Source organism: Komagataella phaffii, chromosome 3 (assembly GCF_000027005.1).
Source record: "Komagataella phaffii GS115 chromosome 3, complete sequence".
NCBI classification, from domain to species: domain Eukaryota; kingdom Fungi; phylum Ascomycota; class Pichiomycetes; order Pichiales; family Pichiaceae; genus Komagataella; species Komagataella phaffii.
Window position 1 is genome coordinate 213802 of NC_012965.1, and position 18699 is coordinate 232500.

At 40.3% G+C, this 18699-nt stretch overlaps 14 protein-coding genes across 14 annotated transcripts in view; 5 read left to right on the forward strand and 9 right to left on the reverse strand.

Annotated features, from left to right (window-relative positions):
• Positions 1 to 124: 124 nt before the first annotated feature.
• Positions 125 to 1033, forward strand: PAS_chr3_0100 (Ornithine transporter of the mitochondrial inner membrane, exports ornithine from mitochondria as pa; the record flags this gene model as incomplete). The annotated part of the gene is made up of 1 exon (XM_002492264.1): positions 125 to 1033. One exon carries the CDS (start codon positions 125 to 127, stop codon positions 1031 to 1033), a length of 909 nt encoding a protein of 302 aa, XP_002492309.1.
• Positions 1034 to 1682: 649 nt separating this feature from the next.
• Positions 1683 to 2456, reverse strand: PAS_chr3_0101 (Hypothetical protein; the record flags this gene model as incomplete). Its single annotated transcript, XM_002492265.1, has 1 exon — positions 1683 to 2456. The coding sequence occupies one exon, from the start codon at positions 2454 to 2456 to the stop codon at positions 1683 to 1685; it is 774 nt and encodes a 257-aa protein (XP_002492310.1).
• A 116-nt stretch (positions 2457 to 2572) lies between these two features.
• On the reverse strand, positions 2573 to 3070 carry PAS_chr3_0102 (Hypothetical protein; the record flags this gene model as incomplete). Its single annotated transcript, XM_002492266.1, has 1 exon — positions 2573 to 3070. The coding sequence occupies one exon, from the start codon at positions 3068 to 3070 to the stop codon at positions 2573 to 2575; it is 498 nt and encodes a 165-aa protein (XP_002492311.1).
• A 257-nt stretch (positions 3071 to 3327) lies between these two features.
• Positions 3328 to 3798, reverse strand: PAS_chr3_0103 (Hypothetical protein; the record flags this gene model as incomplete). The annotated part of the gene is made up of 1 exon (XM_002492267.1): positions 3328 to 3798. The coding sequence occupies one exon, from the start codon at positions 3796 to 3798 to the stop codon at positions 3328 to 3330; it is 471 nt and encodes a 156-aa protein (XP_002492312.1).
• A 232-nt stretch (positions 3799 to 4030) lies between these two features.
• PAS_chr3_0104 (Hypothetical protein) lies at positions 4031 to 4579 on the reverse strand (the record flags this gene model as incomplete). The annotated part of the gene is made up of 1 exon (XM_002492268.1): positions 4031 to 4579. The coding sequence occupies one exon, from the start codon at positions 4577 to 4579 to the stop codon at positions 4031 to 4033; it is 549 nt and encodes a 182-aa protein (XP_002492313.1).
• Positions 4580 to 4812: 233 nt separating this feature from the next.
• On the forward strand, positions 4813 to 5136 carry PAS_chr3_0105 (Hypothetical protein; the record flags this gene model as incomplete). The annotated part of the gene is made up of 1 exon (XM_002492269.1): positions 4813 to 5136. One exon carries the CDS (start codon positions 4813 to 4815, stop codon positions 5134 to 5136), a length of 324 nt encoding a protein of 107 aa, XP_002492314.1.
• Positions 5137 to 5164: 28 nt separating this feature from the next.
• On the reverse strand, positions 5165 to 5659 carry PAS_chr3_0106 (Profilin, actin-and phosphatidylinositol 4,5-bisphosphate-binding protein, involved in cytoskeleton; the record flags this gene model as incomplete). The annotated part of the gene is made up of 2 exons (XM_002492270.1): positions 5165 to 5532; positions 5647 to 5659. 2 exons carry the CDS (start codon positions 5657 to 5659, stop codon positions 5165 to 5167), a joined length of 381 nt encoding a protein of 126 aa, XP_002492315.1.
• Positions 5660 to 5851: 192 nt separating this feature from the next.
• PAS_chr3_1154 (uncharacterized protein) lies at positions 5852 to 7141 on the reverse strand (the record flags this gene model as incomplete). Its single annotated transcript, XM_002492271.1, has 1 exon — positions 5852 to 7141. The coding sequence occupies one exon, from the start codon at positions 7139 to 7141 to the stop codon at positions 5852 to 5854; it is 1290 nt and encodes a 429-aa protein (XP_002492316.1).
• Positions 7142 to 7550: 409 nt separating this feature from the next.
• Positions 7551 to 9035, forward strand: PAS_chr3_0107 (Sporulation-specific chitinase; the record flags this gene model as incomplete). The annotated part of the gene is made up of 1 exon (XM_002492272.1): positions 7551 to 9035. The coding sequence occupies one exon, from the start codon at positions 7551 to 7553 to the stop codon at positions 9033 to 9035; it is 1485 nt and encodes a 494-aa protein (XP_002492317.1).
• A 207-nt stretch (positions 9036 to 9242) lies between these two features.
• PAS_chr3_0108 (uncharacterized protein) lies at positions 9243 to 10106 on the reverse strand (the record flags this gene model as incomplete). The annotated part of the gene is made up of 1 exon (XM_002492273.1): positions 9243 to 10106. The coding sequence occupies one exon, from the start codon at positions 10104 to 10106 to the stop codon at positions 9243 to 9245; it is 864 nt and encodes a 287-aa protein (XP_002492318.1).
• A 2366-nt stretch (positions 10107 to 12472) lies between these two features.
• PAS_chr3_0110 (Nucleolar protein involved in pre-rRNA processing) lies at positions 12473 to 14437 on the reverse strand (the record flags this gene model as incomplete). The annotated part of the gene is made up of 1 exon (XM_002492274.1): positions 12473 to 14437. The coding sequence occupies one exon, from the start codon at positions 14435 to 14437 to the stop codon at positions 12473 to 12475; it is 1965 nt and encodes a 654-aa protein (XP_002492319.1).
• Positions 14438 to 14815: 378 nt separating this feature from the next.
• PAS_chr3_0111 (uncharacterized protein) lies at positions 14816 to 16549 on the forward strand (the record flags this gene model as incomplete). The annotated part of the gene is made up of 1 exon (XM_002492275.1): positions 14816 to 16549. The coding sequence occupies one exon, from the start codon at positions 14816 to 14818 to the stop codon at positions 16547 to 16549; it is 1734 nt and encodes a 577-aa protein (XP_002492320.1).
• A 49-nt stretch (positions 16550 to 16598) lies between these two features.
• Positions 16599 to 17945, reverse strand: PAS_chr3_0112 (Essential serine kinase involved in cell cycle progression and processing of the 20S pre-rRNA into m; the record flags this gene model as incomplete). Its single annotated transcript, XM_002492276.1, has 1 exon — positions 16599 to 17945. One exon carries the CDS (start codon positions 17943 to 17945, stop codon positions 16599 to 16601), a length of 1347 nt encoding a protein of 448 aa, XP_002492321.1.
• A 148-nt stretch (positions 17946 to 18093) lies between these two features.
• Positions 18094 to 18699, forward strand: part of PAS_chr3_0113 (Component of the inositol phosphorylceramide synthase) — a gene marked incomplete at both ends in the record, with an annotated part of 830 nt that continues 224 nt past the window's right edge. Inside the window, 2 exons of the mRNA XM_002492277.1 lie at positions 18094 to 18123; positions 18180 to 18699. The exon at positions 18180 to 18699 is cut by the window's right edge and continues 224 nt beyond it. Of these exons, the coding sequence (XP_002492322.1) occupies positions 18094 to 18123; positions 18180 to 18699 (550 nt within the window). The remainder of the gene's footprint in view (positions 18124 to 18179) is intronic.

Here is an 18699-nt window from a genome sequence, read left to right on the forward strand (position 1 = left end):
TTATGTAATCTGAATCGATCCGCCGCGATCATTCTGATTCCAGTGAAATTTAACTAGGCAGCTTTTTCCACCGTTGTTTCTCTTATTTTCTTGTAACAGCTCCTAACTGGATAAATTTTAGTTGATGAAGAATGAATCTGATACCAGTAGCTATATAAAGTCTAACACTCAAAAAAAGATTGACGAGCTGGTCTTTGGTTCTGTGGCTGGAGCTTTAGGAAAGGTAGTTGAGTATCCTTTGGATACAATCAAAGTTCGATTACAGTACTCCAGTGGGAAGACTCCAGAGCATCCTTCGACATGGAAGGTCATCACACAAACTTACAAGCATGAAGGTTTTTTTAACGGATTTTACAAAGGCCTGAGTTCACCTCTAATGGGAGCTGCCGCTGAATGTTCTTCTCTGTTCTTCAGTTATGAGCTGGCTCAAGACTGGGTGAAATCCTACAAACCTGAAATTACATTACTCGATAAGATCTATTGTGGTGCATTTTCGGGTGTGGTAACTTCGTTCATTCTCACCCCAATCGAACTTGTCAAATGTAAGATGCAAGTGATTAATCTTCAGATGAAATCTGAAAAACCTCCTGGAATAGCCCGATTGGTCTCTGATATTTACAAGAGCCAAGGGTTGAAAGGCTTGTGGAAAGGACAACTAAGCACAATGATAAGAGAAACAGGTGGAACAGCTCTATGGTTCGGAGCTTACGAATACGTCCTCATTCTCTTTAATGGGGGAATCTCCAAAGATGCCAAATCTAACGGAACTTCCTTACAATACATCATTGCTGGTGGTGTTGCTGGAGCCGTCTACAATGCATCATTTTATCCAGTGGACACTATCAAGTCCATGATCCAAACTGAGCAGAGCCATCATCAACAAGTGAAGACGGCAGACATCATACTTCGTTTGTGGCGATCCAGAGGCTTTAGGGGCTTTTATTCTGGATTGGGAATCACATTGTTGAAGAGTGTTCCTGCCAACGGTATAGTCTTCTTCACACACCAGACATTGAAAAACAACTTTTCATAGAGAGAGCTTTAACCGCCAGCCATACAGAAAAGAAACTGAAAACTGATAGATAGATGGACCCTGGGTCTACCACTTGATAGAGTATGCTTATGTAATAATATTAGAACAAACTATATGAAAACACAGTCACGAAAGATGGTGTAAGGATGTTTTGAATTCGCTGGCCCAGTCGTTGCCCTGCAACCTATAATTTTTTTTTCACTAGTATAGTACTCTTCAAGGGATAGTCTGCTTAAATCGAAGCTTAAACGTGATTATTCTAGGATAAAATGAAGTATCTAGCTGCTTACTTATTATTGCAACAAGGTGGTGTTCAAACCCCTTCCGCTGAGCAAATCTCTGACTTGCTCCAGACCGTTGGATCTGAGGTTGACGAGTCCAGATTGTCCGTTCTTTTGAAAGAGCTTGAGGGTAAGGACATCTCTGAGTTAATCGCTGAGGGATCTTCCAAGTTGGCTTCCGTTCCATCTGGCGGTGCTGCTGCTGCTGGCGCCTCTTCTGGTGCCGCTGCTGGTGCCACTGAGGAAGCTGCTGAAGAGGCTGCTGAAGAGGAGAAGGAAGAGTCCGACGATGACATGGGCTTCGGTCTGTTCGATTAAGCTGATTCTCTTAAATAATGTCAAGTTTTTTTGTACAAATACAGGTTGAATTAGTTTACTTTTGAGGGAAGGGCTTTCAAAGTGTTACTGACTTGTAGCTTCACTTTGGGGTCCCGTAGTTTATACTCCAGTCTGCTGAGAAGAATCCGTAGCTGATTAATCTGAGCTGTGAGCTCTGTGTTGCTACTAATCACTAAATTTTGCTGGAGTCTTTCTGGGTCTGATAAACTGCTAGTCAGTAATTTCAAGATGTCATTGTAGTGTGATAATTTCTGTTTGAGCGCTTCAACCTTATTTTCTTTGGAGATTAGGTTCTCTTTCACTTTGTCATAACTGGCCAGAAGCGGGGTGATGTCTGATCTTTGCTTTAATAGATGCGCCACAGTGCTAGAAGGTGGGAGTTTGTGCACTTTGTCCATAAAGTGTTCTTTTTGAACAAGTAGTAAACCGTGAACATTGTTTGCACTGTGATCTTGAGAATTGAAAGGTTCCAGAAGGTAATAAAGTTTCAAAAACTCGTCCAATCGTTCGATTTCCATCCTTTTCTCGCTCTCAATGTATTGCAAAGATACCAAATGAATGGCCTGTCTGTTAAATATGCTGGCGTAACGAGCTTTAAGTAGAAAATTAACACTTCTGATTAGTCTATTCAATGCAAGGGGACTGAGATGTTTAGCTTGATTCGGTTCATACTGATGTTGAGTTTTCAATATTTCGTTCAAGTCTTTGGAGATGATTAGAGGCTTCTTTACAATGGACACCTGGTTCTTAATTGAATCATGAACGGAAAGATAAGACTTTGGTCTTGCTTGCCGTTTATCCATGTTTTGGATAAATGAGATAACATGAATAATGCTTTCGAGATTTTATAAATAAAGTCTGCCTAATCGTGGTTGTCTTCATCAACAATTATAATACATTACTGATATATAAATGTATTCTACATTATGGAGCATGATCTGGAATAGAGATTAACCTCAGAACCAGGATTTGAGGAATTGGTATTTTGTGAATTTATTGCAAGCAATTGATCCTCCACCTTAGCAGGCTCTACCAACGAATGTGATGAAGAATTAAACGTGAACACATTTTCGGAGATCGAGTCGGTAGATGGAGCAAGCAATCCTTTTAGGGGCTTTTCATTTGGTTTACTATCAGCTGTCTTTCTCAAAGAATTAGTTGTCCATTGTGTCCCTTTTACAGGGGGACCATTGAAACACTGTTTTTTACGCCCAAACAGAATGTCTCCCATTGTCAATAAAGAACTCTTTTCCACTGCATTATTGAGAGTCAGTTCAGGTTGGGGGTCGTCAAGGACGCTTTCAATGGACCTTGTAATCTCCAGACGAAAGGGATAAGCATCAACTGACTCAACAATGGTACTGCATTGGAATTCGAAATAACAGTCCAATTCTTCTTGCCGGTAAGAGTAATTCATGCACCTGGTTTAATGGAAGATGGAGGTGGGAGCCAATGCGACCATACTTCTCTTTTTTACCCTTCACATTGCAGACAATTCATTATCATTATAGATCTGGGGTCAATCACCAGTCAAGATCGCGCTACAAAGCTTCAGAAATTATACCAGTGGGATACTATTATAACATATATACATCTAACATCCAGTTCCTAGCCTTGGTCAAGCGTCAATGCATACTTGGATTTTACCCTGTATGATGATCTTTCAGTGCACGTTCACTGGCTAATAATTTCGTTGGCGTTCGAACTTGAAGATGTCTGAGAAACTATTGTGACATATTCTTCTAAGAATTCAACTTCCTGAACTGAACATACGAACACTTCATGGACAGCAAAAATTGCTGATGGCTCCGGTTGATAAACTTGAATTCTGCTTGATCTGGTGCTGCTATTCCAACTTCTAGCATCACTTTCTATAGCCCCAGCTTTTAGTTGTTCCATAAAACTACTAGGATGTGCTTTCTGATAGAGAATATCGTGAAGAGGGATGTATCCAGATCCCATGATCGAAGCAGAAGAGATATCTTTATTTGAGTTTGGAAAGTCAACGATGTCAATGGCAGAGGCTAGATTTCTGTGTTGTTTCAGCCATGCCAACCCATTTAGCTTTTCAAAATTCTTCTTGATGTTGAACAGCTTAGCGGCCATTTTCCTTTTGACTCCATTCTGTCTCGGGATAGTATCCATATTTTCCAGAACAAACTAAGAATCAATGCGGCTTCCTAGCTTTTATATCAACACTGAGCTACAGAACATTTAATTATCTCCTCCTCACCAATTGGGAAAAACAATTTTCTTCTAAGCAAGTAATTCTTGTATTGTCTACAATAAATAAAATAAATATAAGGAAAGCTCGCCATTTGCGATATGCCACTGGTGTAATCAATGTAATCACCCCTCTAAACTACATTTCTCCAAACTAAAGGTATGGGTTGATAGGCTTCCTTCGAGGTTCCAAGTTCTCAAAATCAACAGTATTTCCAAAGTTTCCCGTAGTGTTGGTGGGAAAGTGCTTTCCTGGAACCTCATCTACTCTGATAACGTAATGATGAATATCTCTCTTTGGAGTGAACGAAATTAAGCCGTACAAATCAGCGGTACTAGCCACTTTTGTCTGGTACTCTTTGAAGTAGGTGTCTAAAGATTCCTTTACCTTGATCTCCCCTAGGAAATCTAGAATACCTTTACCGTCATGGGATTCTCTGTGTGATTTATCCCATTGGAAAATACCTACGGTGGCAAACAGCCAAACAAAGGGCGTAACATTCCACTTGTTGAAGATATTCTCAGCAGGACCTAGCGGTGTGTGGTGGTCATCATGGTGTTCATCGTGGTGCTCTTCATGGTGATCGTCGTGCTTTTTATCAGATTCATGATGTGCAGAGTAAAACCTAGACGAACTGAAATTGGTCAGAACAGGAGATATCCTGGTTGATTGCAATAAACCAACGCTTCTCCTTGTCAACATTCTGATGATGCTAGTTGGTCTGTCTGGAGATTGAAGGTTCAGCCAATTACGTCTGGTATGAAGATTATGCGCGACTAGTCTGAATATTACTTGATATTTTGGAAAATTACGCGGGGCAGTTTTTAAATGATCACCCCTTCTATGTCGATCCCCTAAATCAAGCGAGTGTCTCAACTATTGGCTATAGTGTTACCCCTTCTACTTACTCTTCGTTGATAACAAACAGTTTGCAAATGGTTGAGTGGCTAGCAATTGTGTACGACAAGCCAGGTACAGACAGAACTGAATTGAGACCGTTACATCTCAAGGACATTCCACCCGCAGTTGAATCTGGTATTGTCACTAATGCGGGGGCTATATACCATGGATTAGACTTTGAAGGCAAACCCTCAGAGTTTGCAGGAAGTGCCTTCAACTTAGTCGCAGATACCAAGGAAGAAGCATTGGAATTTTTGAAAAAGGATGTCTACGCAAAATCTGGAATCTGGGATGTTGACAACATTCTGATATTCCCTTACGGTTGCGCCTACAGAAAGGGTAAAGATCTACCTAAATAGATATATTAAAGACTGAAATCAACACTGTTTAGTAACCGACAGAAATCAAATAATCAGCTAACTTTTCTACAATCAATGTAGCCTCTCCAGCTTCCACACCTGGAGGGTAATGAGCAATCAGGATGGCCTGCTTAGTTTTGACAGCAATGATACCCTCAGTCTCATGTCTTCCATAGATGGAACGCTCATCATTTTTCAAAAGAAAGTATTTCTGGCCCTTGATGTGCAATCCTGTAGCTTGCAGCCCTGAAGGGTCTTTGAAACCAGCAACCAATTCTTGGATTTCGTTCGGGAGAAGAGTAAGATCATTTGTGGTAGCCCACTGCGAGTCTCCAGCAGCACTGTAGATGGCAGCCCGATCTAGTTTGTTGGTGGCAATGAGGTTATCGGTGTAAGCTAAAGCGAAGTGTTAGTAGGAAGAAGAGGATGGTTCATTTGAAACAAGGGCCACAATGCTCATAGCCAATGCTGTGGTGGCTGATGATTGATTGACATGAGTTCATTACATACCATTCCAAGACATTTTATTGGGCTCTTTGTAGTGGTATATTGACAATCTGGTAGGTTATGTTCAATAAGAAGGTTGTGATTGTCTTTAAACCGAATCCAGAAACAGAGTTACCCGGCGCTTTGGCGTATAATTTATTTTACATACTTATTGACCACTTTCTATGTAGAGATGAGATTATAGTTCTTACTATTATACAGACAATACCTACTCCTCTTCCTCTTCATCATCGTCTAGGATGACCCTTCTTTTCTTGCGCGGCGCATCGTCCCTTTGGCTGGCGTTGTCGGCCTCTTCCGATTTGACTGGCTCAGATTGTGCTTGTTCGCCCTCATTAGTATATTTCGAAGCTCCAGCCCTCTTAAGTCGGTTGAGTCTTTCAGCTGCTTCTTCGTCATCCTCTTCGTCATCATCACCTTCATTTTCAGACTCTTCATCAGCGGAATCATTTTCAACAGCTTCTTCTTCTTCTTCGTCATCGATAATAAACCCATCGTCTTCGTACCCATTGTTTCGCCTGCTAGCTAGAGTTCTACCAATGGCAACATCATCGTCATCGTCATCTTCATCGGCGGCGTTGTACATTTGAGAGGCACGTGATGGCCTTGATCTTGAAGTACTCACGGCATAACTATCGTAGTCCTCCTCTTCTTCAGCTTGTTTTCTTCTACGTTCCAATCTGTATCGTTCATTTTCTTGAGATTCCAATCTTCTCTGCCTTTCCTCTGGATCTTCCTTAGTAACGACGCTCCTGGCATAAGATTCCTTTTTCTGTTTGGCTGAAAGTGCCTTTGCGAGTTTTTGATGAGTAGTACTTTGGAAAGAAGCCGGAACCAATTTGACAGACTTGGATAGTGTGGACTCTGTCATTAAAATCCCCTCCTCGTTATGTTCTGAAACAAGATAGTTGTCATCAGTATTAGTGGTGAACATGTCAAAAATTTCGCTTCCGACCCTCAACGAGTACGTTCCATCTTCCCATTGAATTATTTGCGAGTTAGTTTCTTTGAAAATTCCACCAGTTTCCGACTTGGCATATCTCCACCTCACAGTATTCACCGCTATAAGCTTGTCCAGCAATTCTTGATTCTTATCTTCGTGTGTTTTGACATTCATTTCGAATGGCCTAGGGTCGAATGGTTCCGCATTGATGTCCAAGAAGTCTGGCAATTTTACTACCCATCTGTCTTGCTTCCCTTGGGGTATGTGACTCTTGGGATGTATAGGCAGAGAGATATCTAGGGTTTCCCCATTATCATATACGGATTTTGTGTGTGAAGTCACTTTAGCTTCGGGTTTACCTGCTTTCTCTTGTTCATCTTCCTCAGCGTCGTTGCTTGAATCGTCCAATTGACCTGGCTTTGCTTCAGGTTGTTCGTCGTCGTCATCTCCAAAAAGGTCTAACCCATCATCATCAACATCACTGGTATTCGCATCTAAAACTGGATCAGGAGACTCTTCTCCAGAGTGTCTGTTCTGCTCAAGTTCCTGGGACATGTCGTTTGTTATTCTCTCCCTCTTAGGTTGGCTTTTTTCATCATCGAGTAGGATACCAGATTCTTGGTGTAAAGGTGTTACACTATCAAGTTCAGATATCTAGTTCAAGGCGAAGAGTGTCTGGAGGCCACTAAGAGGAAGGAATGGAACGGATGAAGTAAGGATAGGCAGCAAGTATAAACTGGGTAGCCGCTTTAGTGCAGTTGGCTTTCTATCAAGGAAATTTGTTTTTTCCCTTTTTCAGCTGGGACTAATAAACGCTTCCCCAGATAAGTTTACAATGGACAAAACTCAGATCGAGAAGTCTTCTCCAACAAGTCTTTTGTGCCAACTCCATAGCTCAATCAGTCAAGCCACCATTTTATTCGTTGTTTGCAATTGAGTCTATAAACATCTTTCTTTCTACTGAATGAAAATTGCCCAGTTGTTTTTGCGCAACCATCTCGATTTCGTACTAATCTCTGGCACCGGCGTAGTACTTTTTACGTTAATTGCCCTGTTTGGCGACATTTCCACGTTAGACTCAAATAATCGACAAACTCAAAAGGTCTTGAAAGATTCAATGAAAGCATTAGATAAAGAACAGAAGGAACAGCAGCAAGTAATCCACGGTTCTCCTCACGCGCCGTTGTCATACAGAACGTGTGCCTATTTTTCATATTGGTCTGTTTACGAACCTCGTAATTTTACTCCCTCCGATCTCCCAATTAGTCAACTGACAAACGTGTTTTATGCTTTCTTCGACATCGACTGTGAAACGGGGAAGGTGGTTGTGATTGATAAGTGGTCATCTCTGGAGATGCCACTAAAGTTTTCACCTCGTAGTGACGATATCAAGACCCTTTACGCCGATGGTACTGCAGAAGCCAAAAAACTGAAACAGCTTCATTTCAGTAAGAAAACCGTTGGAGCCCTCAAACAATTGTATCAAATGAAATTGATCAAACCTTCCCTTCAAACTTCAATGTCCATTGGAGGATGGGGTCGCACCGACGGGTTCAAGGCTTTAATGAAAGACGAATCTAAAGTTGAGCAGTTCGTGTCTTCATGTGTCTCTGCCATGCAGGAGTTTGGGTTTGATGGTGTTGATCTAGATTGGGAATACCCGTCAAATGATGAAGAAGGGCAATTCTTACTGCACTTAGTTTCCTCTCTAAAAAGGAAGCTATCCCAATTGGAAGCTCATTACGAATTGCCTCCAGACACATTTCTTATCACGTTGGCTACTCCAGCATCTCTGTATACCTTACAGCACTACCCCTTATCAAGATTGGATTTGTTTGTTTCATTTTGGAACGTGATGACTTACGACTTTGCTGGCTCTTGGTCCCCACAAACTGAATATCACTCTAATCTTTACTCGCCAAAAGGTGAAATGTTGAGCGTGAAAGATGCGATGGCTTACTACGTGAGAAACGCTATTCCGCCCAATAAATTGATCATGGGATTACCTAACTATGGCCGTGGATTCGGCAACACGGATGGATACAATAAGAAGTTCAAAGGAGTTGGTAAAGGAACCTCCGATGAGGAAGGCATATACAATTACAATATGCTACCTCAAAATTTCAAGGATAATGAAAAGTACGACCCTGAGGCTGTCGCTGCGTACAGTTATGAACCCATATCTAGAACGTTTGTTTCATATGATACTCCAAGAGTTGTACGAGAAAAAGCTAAGTTTGTGAAAAATAATGGTTATGGAGGAGCTATGTGGTGGGAAGCCTGCGGAGATTTTTACTTTGATAATCCCGAACAGTCTCTACTTTTGAACTTTGTGGATGAACTGGGTGGTACTCAAACACTGCTCAAAGTGCCATCCTCCCAGCACCAAGATAATAATACCAAGAGTGCATTCTACAAAAAAAGTAACACCCTGAAAGGACTGGTTTAGTACGACCTTAATCTTATCTTCATTTGTTCGTGTTTCCTTTTTCACGAGTTTGCTTCAATATTTCTTCATTATTTTCTCTCCTTTAAAGTATGGAATCCATCTTGCTGAATACATTAATTACAGCAGCAATCACTTCCAACATCATCTCGTTGCGACCATCCCTATCTAGCTCAGCTTCAATTTCATCATGTAGGTTAATACCAATACCTAAGGTATTTTTTTGTTTTCAAATGGATAATCCGAGTATTGCGAGAGCAACTCATCAGCTCTGTTGAAAGCCCGATCTCTCTGTTCGTAGTTGAGATCAAAGACAACATTCTCTAAAACGTTTCCTGCATAACAACCACATACTAGGGCCACACTTCTAAGATGCTGGTACCCACATTCCTTAGCAAAATATTTGGGATCGTTCTCTATGATGTAGTTTCTATTAGTTAACATGTTGAGCATCCTTTTCACTACCTGTCTTTTTGCTTGAGGATCGCTGATTGGGTGAGTAGCCATATCAAAGAGAAAAAAATTCTTGCGTTCAGTTCTAAGCACTCCTTTATCTACTAGACCCTTAGCCAATCTCTCCCTGACCTGTTTCAGCTGGTAATTGATTTTCATTAGATTCCAAGTTTCACCACTGAGTAAATCGATCCAATTGAGCACACTTGAGTTTGTAGGATCACTTTTCATCAGTTTGAGAGCTTCATCGAGCAGCATCTCACCTGTTAAGGAACCATCAACAACCTCGATTAATCGGTCAGGAAGTTCAAACCTTCTGCGGGCAGGATCATTGACCATTTGAATCTTACCTCTAAAGGCCAATTCAAGCAAGATTAGTCCACGCAGGGCATAGGAAATATTATCGTTCCAAAATGACAGATAGCCTTCTCTGTCTTTAAGTCCGATCAAAAGGACCTCCTCCATCAACGTCAACATTGGACTTTGAACTTCACGACTATTTGACGAGAGGTCTTGCGGATCAAAAGCCACTCGATTGTTTTCTTTGTTGTTCACATCCAGAGCCTCAGAAGAGTCGTTGGAACTTTTGACTCCACGGCGTCGTTGTAGGCCTTCTGACATGATGGGTAGCAAATGCAGTTAGAACAAAATTGAAATTGTATCCGGTGTGTGGATTGGAATCTGGACACACGACCTCAGGGCAGCGATTTATCGAGCGCGGCGGGGCCCTGAGGTCGAGCTATCAGTGGGAGGGGGAAATCTCAGCTATGCAGGAAACCCTTCGGGGAGCACTGTACTGTTAGCCAAACATCTTATAGCGATTTATGAAAGGATAAGTCCTGACTCAGAAATTCTTTTTGAAACTGTTTTACGAGGAATTCACATGGAATCATTTCTCACCAAGTCCAGTGAATCCCCAGATAATGAGCTTGGTAACCAAGGAGAGGCTGCCAAGTTACGTCGTGCCACCATTGCTGAGAAAATCGAAGTTTTGGACTACCTTCATGGTCCTCCCATTAGATCCCAAACTGAAGTCTTGGCCAAGTTCAAGAAGTTAAACAAGTTTGCAATTTCGCAAGCAACTCTGTCTACCTGGGTCATCAAAGAAGATGCTTTGAGGAAACACTACAAAGAATCCCCTTATAGCAGAGCCTTTACACGTTTCCCCAGATTTAAGTATCCAGAAATCACTGAAAGAGTTGAATCTGACATTTTGTTGTTAGCAGAACAAGGCATTCCTATTAAAGATGATTTAATACTTAAACGATTTCAGTTTCACACCGAACAATTGCATGGCGCTGAGGCTCCTTCTTTAAGTTCTGCCATTCTTAAATCACTAAGGCAAAGGGTAGATGACAAGCTAAATAGTGATAGGCCGCAACTATCTGCTACTCCGCCATCAGAAAGAACACCAAACTTTGAGAGATCAGAGCTCCCAATTTCAAATATTGTTTTACCATCCAGCCATGCTTCTGATGAACTATTTTCCCTAGACTCACTGTTTGATACAGGCGTGGGATTCAGCACAAAATTAATTCACTCAGATCAAAATTTTACTTCAATACTAGATAATAATGAATTACAACAGCATGGAGGTCCTATTGCAAGCTCAAATTCTTTAAATGGACCAGTTGCACAGCCTACCGAGCTTCCAATACATAATGATTCTCATCCAATGCAAAATCCATTAAATCCATCAGTCAACTTACCGCTTAATAATGCTACTAAAGTTGTTGATATTGCATCAAGTCTTTCAAATGATCCTAACAAATTGAAGCTTCAGCAGCCAGCTAGGTCGTCTTACGTTCTAGAAAATTTTACATATTCAAGATCAGCTCATCCTAATAGTGAAAAAGTCGAAACTATTTTAGAGAATATAACAGAAGGGTTTGTCACAATATACAATTCTGGAACCTCTGCTATTATGGGCTTATTGACTTACTTGAACCCACGACAAATATGCATAAACAACAGCGGGTATCAAGGAACTCATGAAGTTATCAAACTGCTTAATAAACTGACTGGCGTACGAAAGTATACGCTGGGAGATTTTGGGCTGCTGGAAGCAGGTGATGTGATGATTATAGAATCCCCTATGAACCCGGAAGGATACTGTCTTGACATTTCCATGTATTCAAATCTAGTTCATCAAAAAGGGGCTCTTTTATTGGTTGACTCAACATTGGCCCCTCCTCCTTTGCAAAATCCTTTTCAACATGGAGCAGATTACATATTACACAGTGCCACAAAATACTTCTCTGGCCATTCTGATTTGCTTGCTGGTTTTATTGTTTGTAAAGATAAGAAGATCAAGCGACAACTGATCGATCAAAGGTTCTCTCTAGGAACAAATATTGCCAATTTCGACTCCTTTTTATTGTTGAGAAGTTTAAGAACCTTTAAGATGAGAATTTTGCAGCAGTGCTATAATACAGAGAAAATTATCAAGTTTCTAATCAAAAATTCTCCAAGGTATACTATTGTGCAAAAAATTCACCATTCATCCCAGCAAACGTCTCCGTTTTTAAAAGAACAATTGAGAAATTACTATAATCCTGTATTTGGGATGGAATTCAAATCAAAAGAGTATGCCGAACTTATCTTGTCAAGATTTAAGTTTATCAACAGCAGTGTTACTGGCGGTGGTGGTATTGAAACTATGGTAGAGTTTACCCATAAAAGCAGGAACTTCGTCAGTCCACCAGAATCTGCAAAAGAGTGTATTACTCATGGAAACTTGCTACGATTCAGTATTGGATGCGAAGACTATCAGGATCTGATCAAAGATTTAGACCAGGCGATCTCTTCATTACAGCGTAGTCTTGCGCTGAGGGATAGGACAGGTGACGAGACTCAAATGTTAGATGAGCTTTTGAGAGCTAAGAAAGCCAAAATAGTGGCTTCGCCAGAGATAGATTCCATTCCAGAGTGGTAAGGTCATGAATAAAGACAGCTCTATTTACTAATTATACAATAACTGGTGTCTACTATTTGCTTTTATTTTTGATCTTTTTAACCAGGTTCCGAATGTCATTACCGTTCTCAACAGGTTCTTTTTTCTCTTTCTTTTGTTTCTTTGATTTAGTTATTTTGCTTTCATGACTTCTCTTAGATCTTTCTTTTAATATCTCTTTCATAGTTGCAGTCTCTTTAAATTGAGCTTGAGTTGGATCAATTGCAAACTCATGTTCCTCAAAAATCTCTTTAAACCGTTCATCTTTCAAATCTGGTTTGAAATCATCCTGTAACATCTCTTGATCAATATTCTTGGTCCTAGACTTACCCTTTCTCTTCTTCTGTTTTTCTGCTTTGACAATGTCTTTCATATTGAAATGAGCATCATCATCTTCGTCGTCTGTATTATTCTCAATAACAAGCTCTCTTGTCTCTTCAGGCTTCCTGCGACTTTCCTTGATGGCCTCTCTGTTGTTCTTCATGAGCTCTTTAATTCTTTCCTTTCTCTGTTTCTTTCTTTCCTTTTCTCTTTGTTGGACCTTTTCAATTGTGCTTAGTTCTCTTCCTTCAGACTCTGCTTTCTGTTTCAATGCTTCAGCTTCTGAAAGACCTGGAGTAAATGTAATCTCCATATCCACATCTTCCGACCCGTTCTCCTTAACGTCGTCAAAAATGGATTTGTATCCCAGCATTGAACTTTCTATAGCAAGATTTTTATACAAGTTTTTCTTATTGCTTTCTTGATCGGAATTAGAATCAGAATCGGAGGCAAGGTATGCTTTGAAGTCCATCTCATCAATCTCCTTTTGAGAAAAGGCTCTCTGAGCCATCTTTACCCTTTCAACTGGAGTCTCATCCCATGTTAGTTTGACCTTAGAGTGTTGCAAAGCATCAGTTGTAAAGTTATTTGGTTTGTAATTTTTTGGAACACTACTACAGGAATCTCTTGGTCGATCATCAAATTCCATCTCATCTGGAATGTATCTCAAATCAAACACATTAGCCGTCGACTCGTACTCTGTACCATCACAATTTATGTATATGTTCTTTGCGGTTTTGATAGAATCACAGGTCACTACAGCGTAATAATATCTTAACCTTTGCAACTGATACCTTCTCAAACTCTTGGAATCGTAATCTTGCTCATCATCTTCCTCATACAGCTTTTTGGCAGCAGCTGCAAGATCTTCGATTTCTGATTCAGTGTCAGATGACTCAGAGTCGTCATCCGAAGAATTGGCACGAGATAACTTTGACTTCTTGCTGGATTTGAATACCTCTTTAGGAGGACCTTCAGTATCTTCTCTTTGCATTCTTTCCTTTCCAAACTCAGAGGGTAATATATCTACCCTAATGATCTTACCACCGGATGGGACAAATCCTGCAAAAGTTGCCATTAAATCCTGTGATCTAACTTGATCCCAATCTAAGTTCACAACAGCAAGACGTTTGGATGGTTCACCCTCCTCCACATTTCCAGATTCTATTTCAAGCTCTTCCTCGGAGACTTCTTCAGATGTATCGTCTGACGAATCTTCATCAGAGGAACTATAAAAACCTTCACCTCTAGCTCTATCAATAAGCTGATCATCCGCTTTGTCAATATGAACTTTAATGTCAACTGTTGAATTTTTACTGACTTTTGCCTCTTCTTCACTGTCACTTTCATCGCTTTCGGAGCTGTGTTCATCGTCTTTCTTGAGATCTTTGGCCTCTGCTTTAGAGTTGTTGTCCTTTAGTTCCTTATCTTTGGTAGTATAATATCTTTCAAAGTCATTGTTCGCAGCCTCACCCTTAAGCTTTCTACCATATCGGTCAATCTTTGCTGAATGTCTGTAATCTTTGATATCATCAGAAGTGAATCTATCATCCAATTTGATCTTAAATTGGTCCTTTTTGGGCATGGAAAAACGTGGATCATTATATAAGGACTTGAAACGGTCGTCAGACGTAAATACATCCTTCTCTTTAGAAGGTTTTCCCTGTTTTTTTGCCATCTTGGTCTGTGCCCTTTGAATGAAAAACCTACTTAACGAAAGAAAAAAAAAAAAATTAACGTATAATTCGCGTACCCTGATGATGAGATGGTCATCGAACATTCAGAGCCCTAGGATTAAACATGCAAAAAACAGCTTGAATCATAGTCTTCTAGTCGGAATTGAAATTTAGTGTAACTTCTCAGTTAGGTCTAGAGCAACTTATGGGTCAAGGTTATATACAGATCCAATTCTGTAAAATAATTTCGTTCAAACTTATCTTGCTTTTGTATTACGTAAGTAGCATACATTATCATGTGGACAAGCGCGGAGTTGTACCAGTGGAACCCAAACTCATCCCATTCCCCACATCGTCAAGTCAACCAATAATTTAATGCTATGGGCCAGTCAGTGAGTTCAGAAGAAGAAACGAAGCAAGACTACCGTACGGTTAAGGTGTCCAAGGGTCAATTACAACGGTTATTCGATAAGAACTGCCTTTCCTTATTAACCCCAATTGAGGTTTACAGTTTAAAAGAAAACTTACATGTACGGGACATCAACAACGATAAACAGCTATCCATAGACGAAACTGTTCAGTTACTGGGCCTACCAAAAGACTGTCCTTGTAATGAAGTTGTCTATGACTTCGTCCGTGTGCTTGGATGGTTTCCATTCTTTAATTCCGTTGATCCATTAAAAGGCATCAGCTTACCCATGTTAATCCGAAGTGTGGTTCTATCGAGAAGTAAAAGTTTTTTTAAACTTTTCAAGGGTGACAGCTCCTATAAATTTGAGGACTTAGTATTCTTGGTGCTTTCAATTTTGAGTGAACCCAAGGATTTGGTTGAAAAGAATTTGGATTCATCATGCGATGAGACTGGTGTGTTGGAACTAGCATTGCAAGGCGACAGTAATATACATTGGGCTCAATGCAAAGTGATCAAAGATTTCGACAATACAAATATAAAGGAAAGGAAAGTCTCGGCTTATAACCTTGCCATTTTTTTAACTTTCTTGCTGGCCATCTCAAGGCCATTAATGTCTGACTATTCACAACACCTATCACAATGGTCTAACTTCATGTCACATGGAATGAATCTGGTGAGATCTTTTGATTCATCAATTACTGAGAGGTCACTTCACTCCAAAACAGTTGGGTACGCAGCGTTCATATCGACTATCGAAACCAAAATGCCTAATGTTCTTCATCCCTTGGACGCATTATTGGATTCACTTTTGTTCATGAAACAATCGAAGGGTGCCAGCGATGTAACCCCTGAATTTTCTGTAAGCACCAAGCTGATCAACGAATACTCACTAGCTCAATTATCTACAGTGTTACCACTCGAGCTCTGCTACAGTAGACTCAGGAAGCTCTACGTTGGCTCTGAATCAGGGTTTTCCATGAGATCATTTGAATCTAAATGTTTCAATTGGAATGCCCCAACAATTACATTCATTTCAGGACATCGTATAACTTCTAAGAAAACTAAGAGATATTTATTGTTTGAGGAACAGTTTCCACGTTCCAGAGCAGCTGAGGATGAAACGGGTAGTGATTTTGATCATGCTAATGATGATTCAGCCAGACTTACATTTGCTGTGTTTTTGAACCAGCATTGGAAAACTTCCAATAAAGAGCCATTCGGGGACAGCAAAACGACTATATTTCAACTGTCTCCAAGGCAAGCCGTTTTCAAGTCGTCTACATTTCGAAAAGATTATTGCTATTTCAATACTAGTGGTGGTGGGATTGGATTTGGCAATGAAGAACCATATTTGAAAAACAACACCACTAAGTTTAGACCTGGTAATGTGTCGCTGACTATTGATTCTGGATTAGAGTTTTGTGTATTCAGACATTTGGGCAAGGGAGGAAGCTTTAATCCCATGGTCCTAGAAGACGACTCTATTCCAGTTTACGAAGACCGATTTGTAATATCCGATTTGGAAGTCTGGGGATGCGGTTCAGAGAAAGAGTTGTTAGAGCAAGCCAAAAGATGGGCTTGGGAAGAAAAAGAGGCAATGGCCAGGCAAAGAATAAATGCCGATACGTTAGGAGAGGAAAGGGCTTTTCTGGAAATGGCCGGTCTAGTAGGAAACCATGGAGCTTCCGGAGGGAGTGTCTAAAACTGCTTTCATTAGTTCTGTATGCATAATCTATTATTATTTTTTACGCTTATTTCTTGGTTTTTCTTATTAGTTTCTTTTTCAAATGCTTCTTCATTTTAGTTTTTCTTTTGTCCTGTTTCAGCTCTTTTGCCTGTTGTTTTCTTGCTTTCTTTTCGTCTTTATCTTCGAATCTTTTACCTTTCAAAGATGTATCCCTCTCTTCCCAGGATTTTTCGGAGTCGGAAGCCGAATCAGATTCGGCATCAAGATCGGAGTCTGACTCAGATTCAGAGTCAGAACTCAAGTCTGAATCAGATTCAAGGTTAATATCTTGAACTAGTTCGTTCAAAGTTGTGATTTTACCATCCGCAAACTCTTGGAAATCTCTATCCTCCAGGTTATTCAATGATCGCACCAAATGCATAGATCGGAATATGTCATCCTCAAAGCCAGCATCAGAGTCATCTTCTCCCTTCAAGGGGAGAGACTCAAGATATTGAAATAAAGTCTGTTCATTCTCTTCCTCCAAGACTGTATTTTTGTCAGTTTTTTCCTTGATTGCATCCCAACCGTTGACAATAAACTGGAAGACTAGCCTCTCAGGATAAACCTGGATTTTTCTCTGGAAATAATCGTTGACATTCTTGATATCCATTCTTAGGAAATCCAAACTCATAGGATGATCTGGCTCAACACTTTGTGAGACGTCAAATATGTACAACTGACCCTTATGAACAATAGAGTTGTATTCACTCAGATCTGCATGAATAAGATGGCATTTTTGGAACATAATCCTCATGTAAACAAGCATTTGCTGGTAGAAACGTCCTACTTCTTCTGTGTCTTTGAACTGATAGTCTTTAAGTTTGGGAGATGGTGACTCTTCATTTTCTGTCAGAAATTCCATACACAACACATGTGACTTCAGAGCCACAGGTTCTGGAGTTGGAATCAAACCTGAGGAATGCAAACGCTTCAAGTTTCTAAACTCCTTTTCGGCCCAAATTTTGATCATCTTTCGGGGGTTGTGTTGGTTCTTTGTATTTCGAAATCGGAACTCACCATCGACATATCTCTCTCTATCCTTGAAAATCAGAACAGAGGTCTTGTAGATTTTAATTGCATATTGTTTGCCATTCGTTTCATTCACCGCATGATAAACGTTTGCCTCTTTTCCTGTACTGATACAACCATTCAGCTTGGTAATAGTCCCGTTTCTGTACAACTTCTCCAGAAACTTAATTGTCCTTGGGTCCAGCACATTCTCAACGGTGGCTCTGTCAGATTTGTCCTTGGACGTTTTTGATTTTTTGAAAACAAACTCATCCGTCTTTATTCGATTGGCATACTTATCCAGGATATTGGCCTTTGTGTTTTGCGTTTCCTGTTCTCTATCCGATTCTTTGTCACTCATATGCAGGCGGAATATTCTTTTTTCTTATTTCATTTTTTTTTTCTGCTTCCCTCCAAGGTTCCATCGCGAGGGACGACAAAATTCGTTTACAGATTTTCCTTTAAGAAAAAGAAAGAACCTGGTTTCATAGTTTTAGTTGTTACAGTTGATGGGGTTTCTTAACTCAGCTTTGCCCAAGGTATGTTCCATCTACTTTTACTTTTTGCTTGTTTGTTGTGCTAACATCGGATCTAGAAATTTTTGGGAATCTTCCCGCTTTATATTGGAGTAGAACTCATTCTGGGCTACGCCATAATAAACAAAATGAGCGGACCTTATGGTTTACTCTCTCTGTTCACAGGCCACCCAATAGATTTTTTCCAAGCCATGTTTTATATTTCATCTGTTATTGTTCTACCTCTTTATTTCCATGGGTTCAAGGAGTTGTTTTCTCCAAGAATAGGCATGTTTTCATTAGTCACAACAATCTACGTATTGGATACGTTCTTAGGACTGTTATCCAATTTGTACTTTGCTCTGCAGTGGTTTACTTACGGAGGTGAGGATACTACTATAAATAAACCATCGTTTGGAGAATCCGCAACTACTGCAAGCGAAAGTATTGCATCTGCTGCAACATCAACCCTCTCGTTCTCCTCATTTACTGCCTCCCCAACTCCAGACTTTAACCCATTGGACAGCACAGTACCTCAACCATACAAAAGAGAGATGGATGAAAACGTCCAGTCGGCTTCTCAAGCTCGCGAGCTATTCG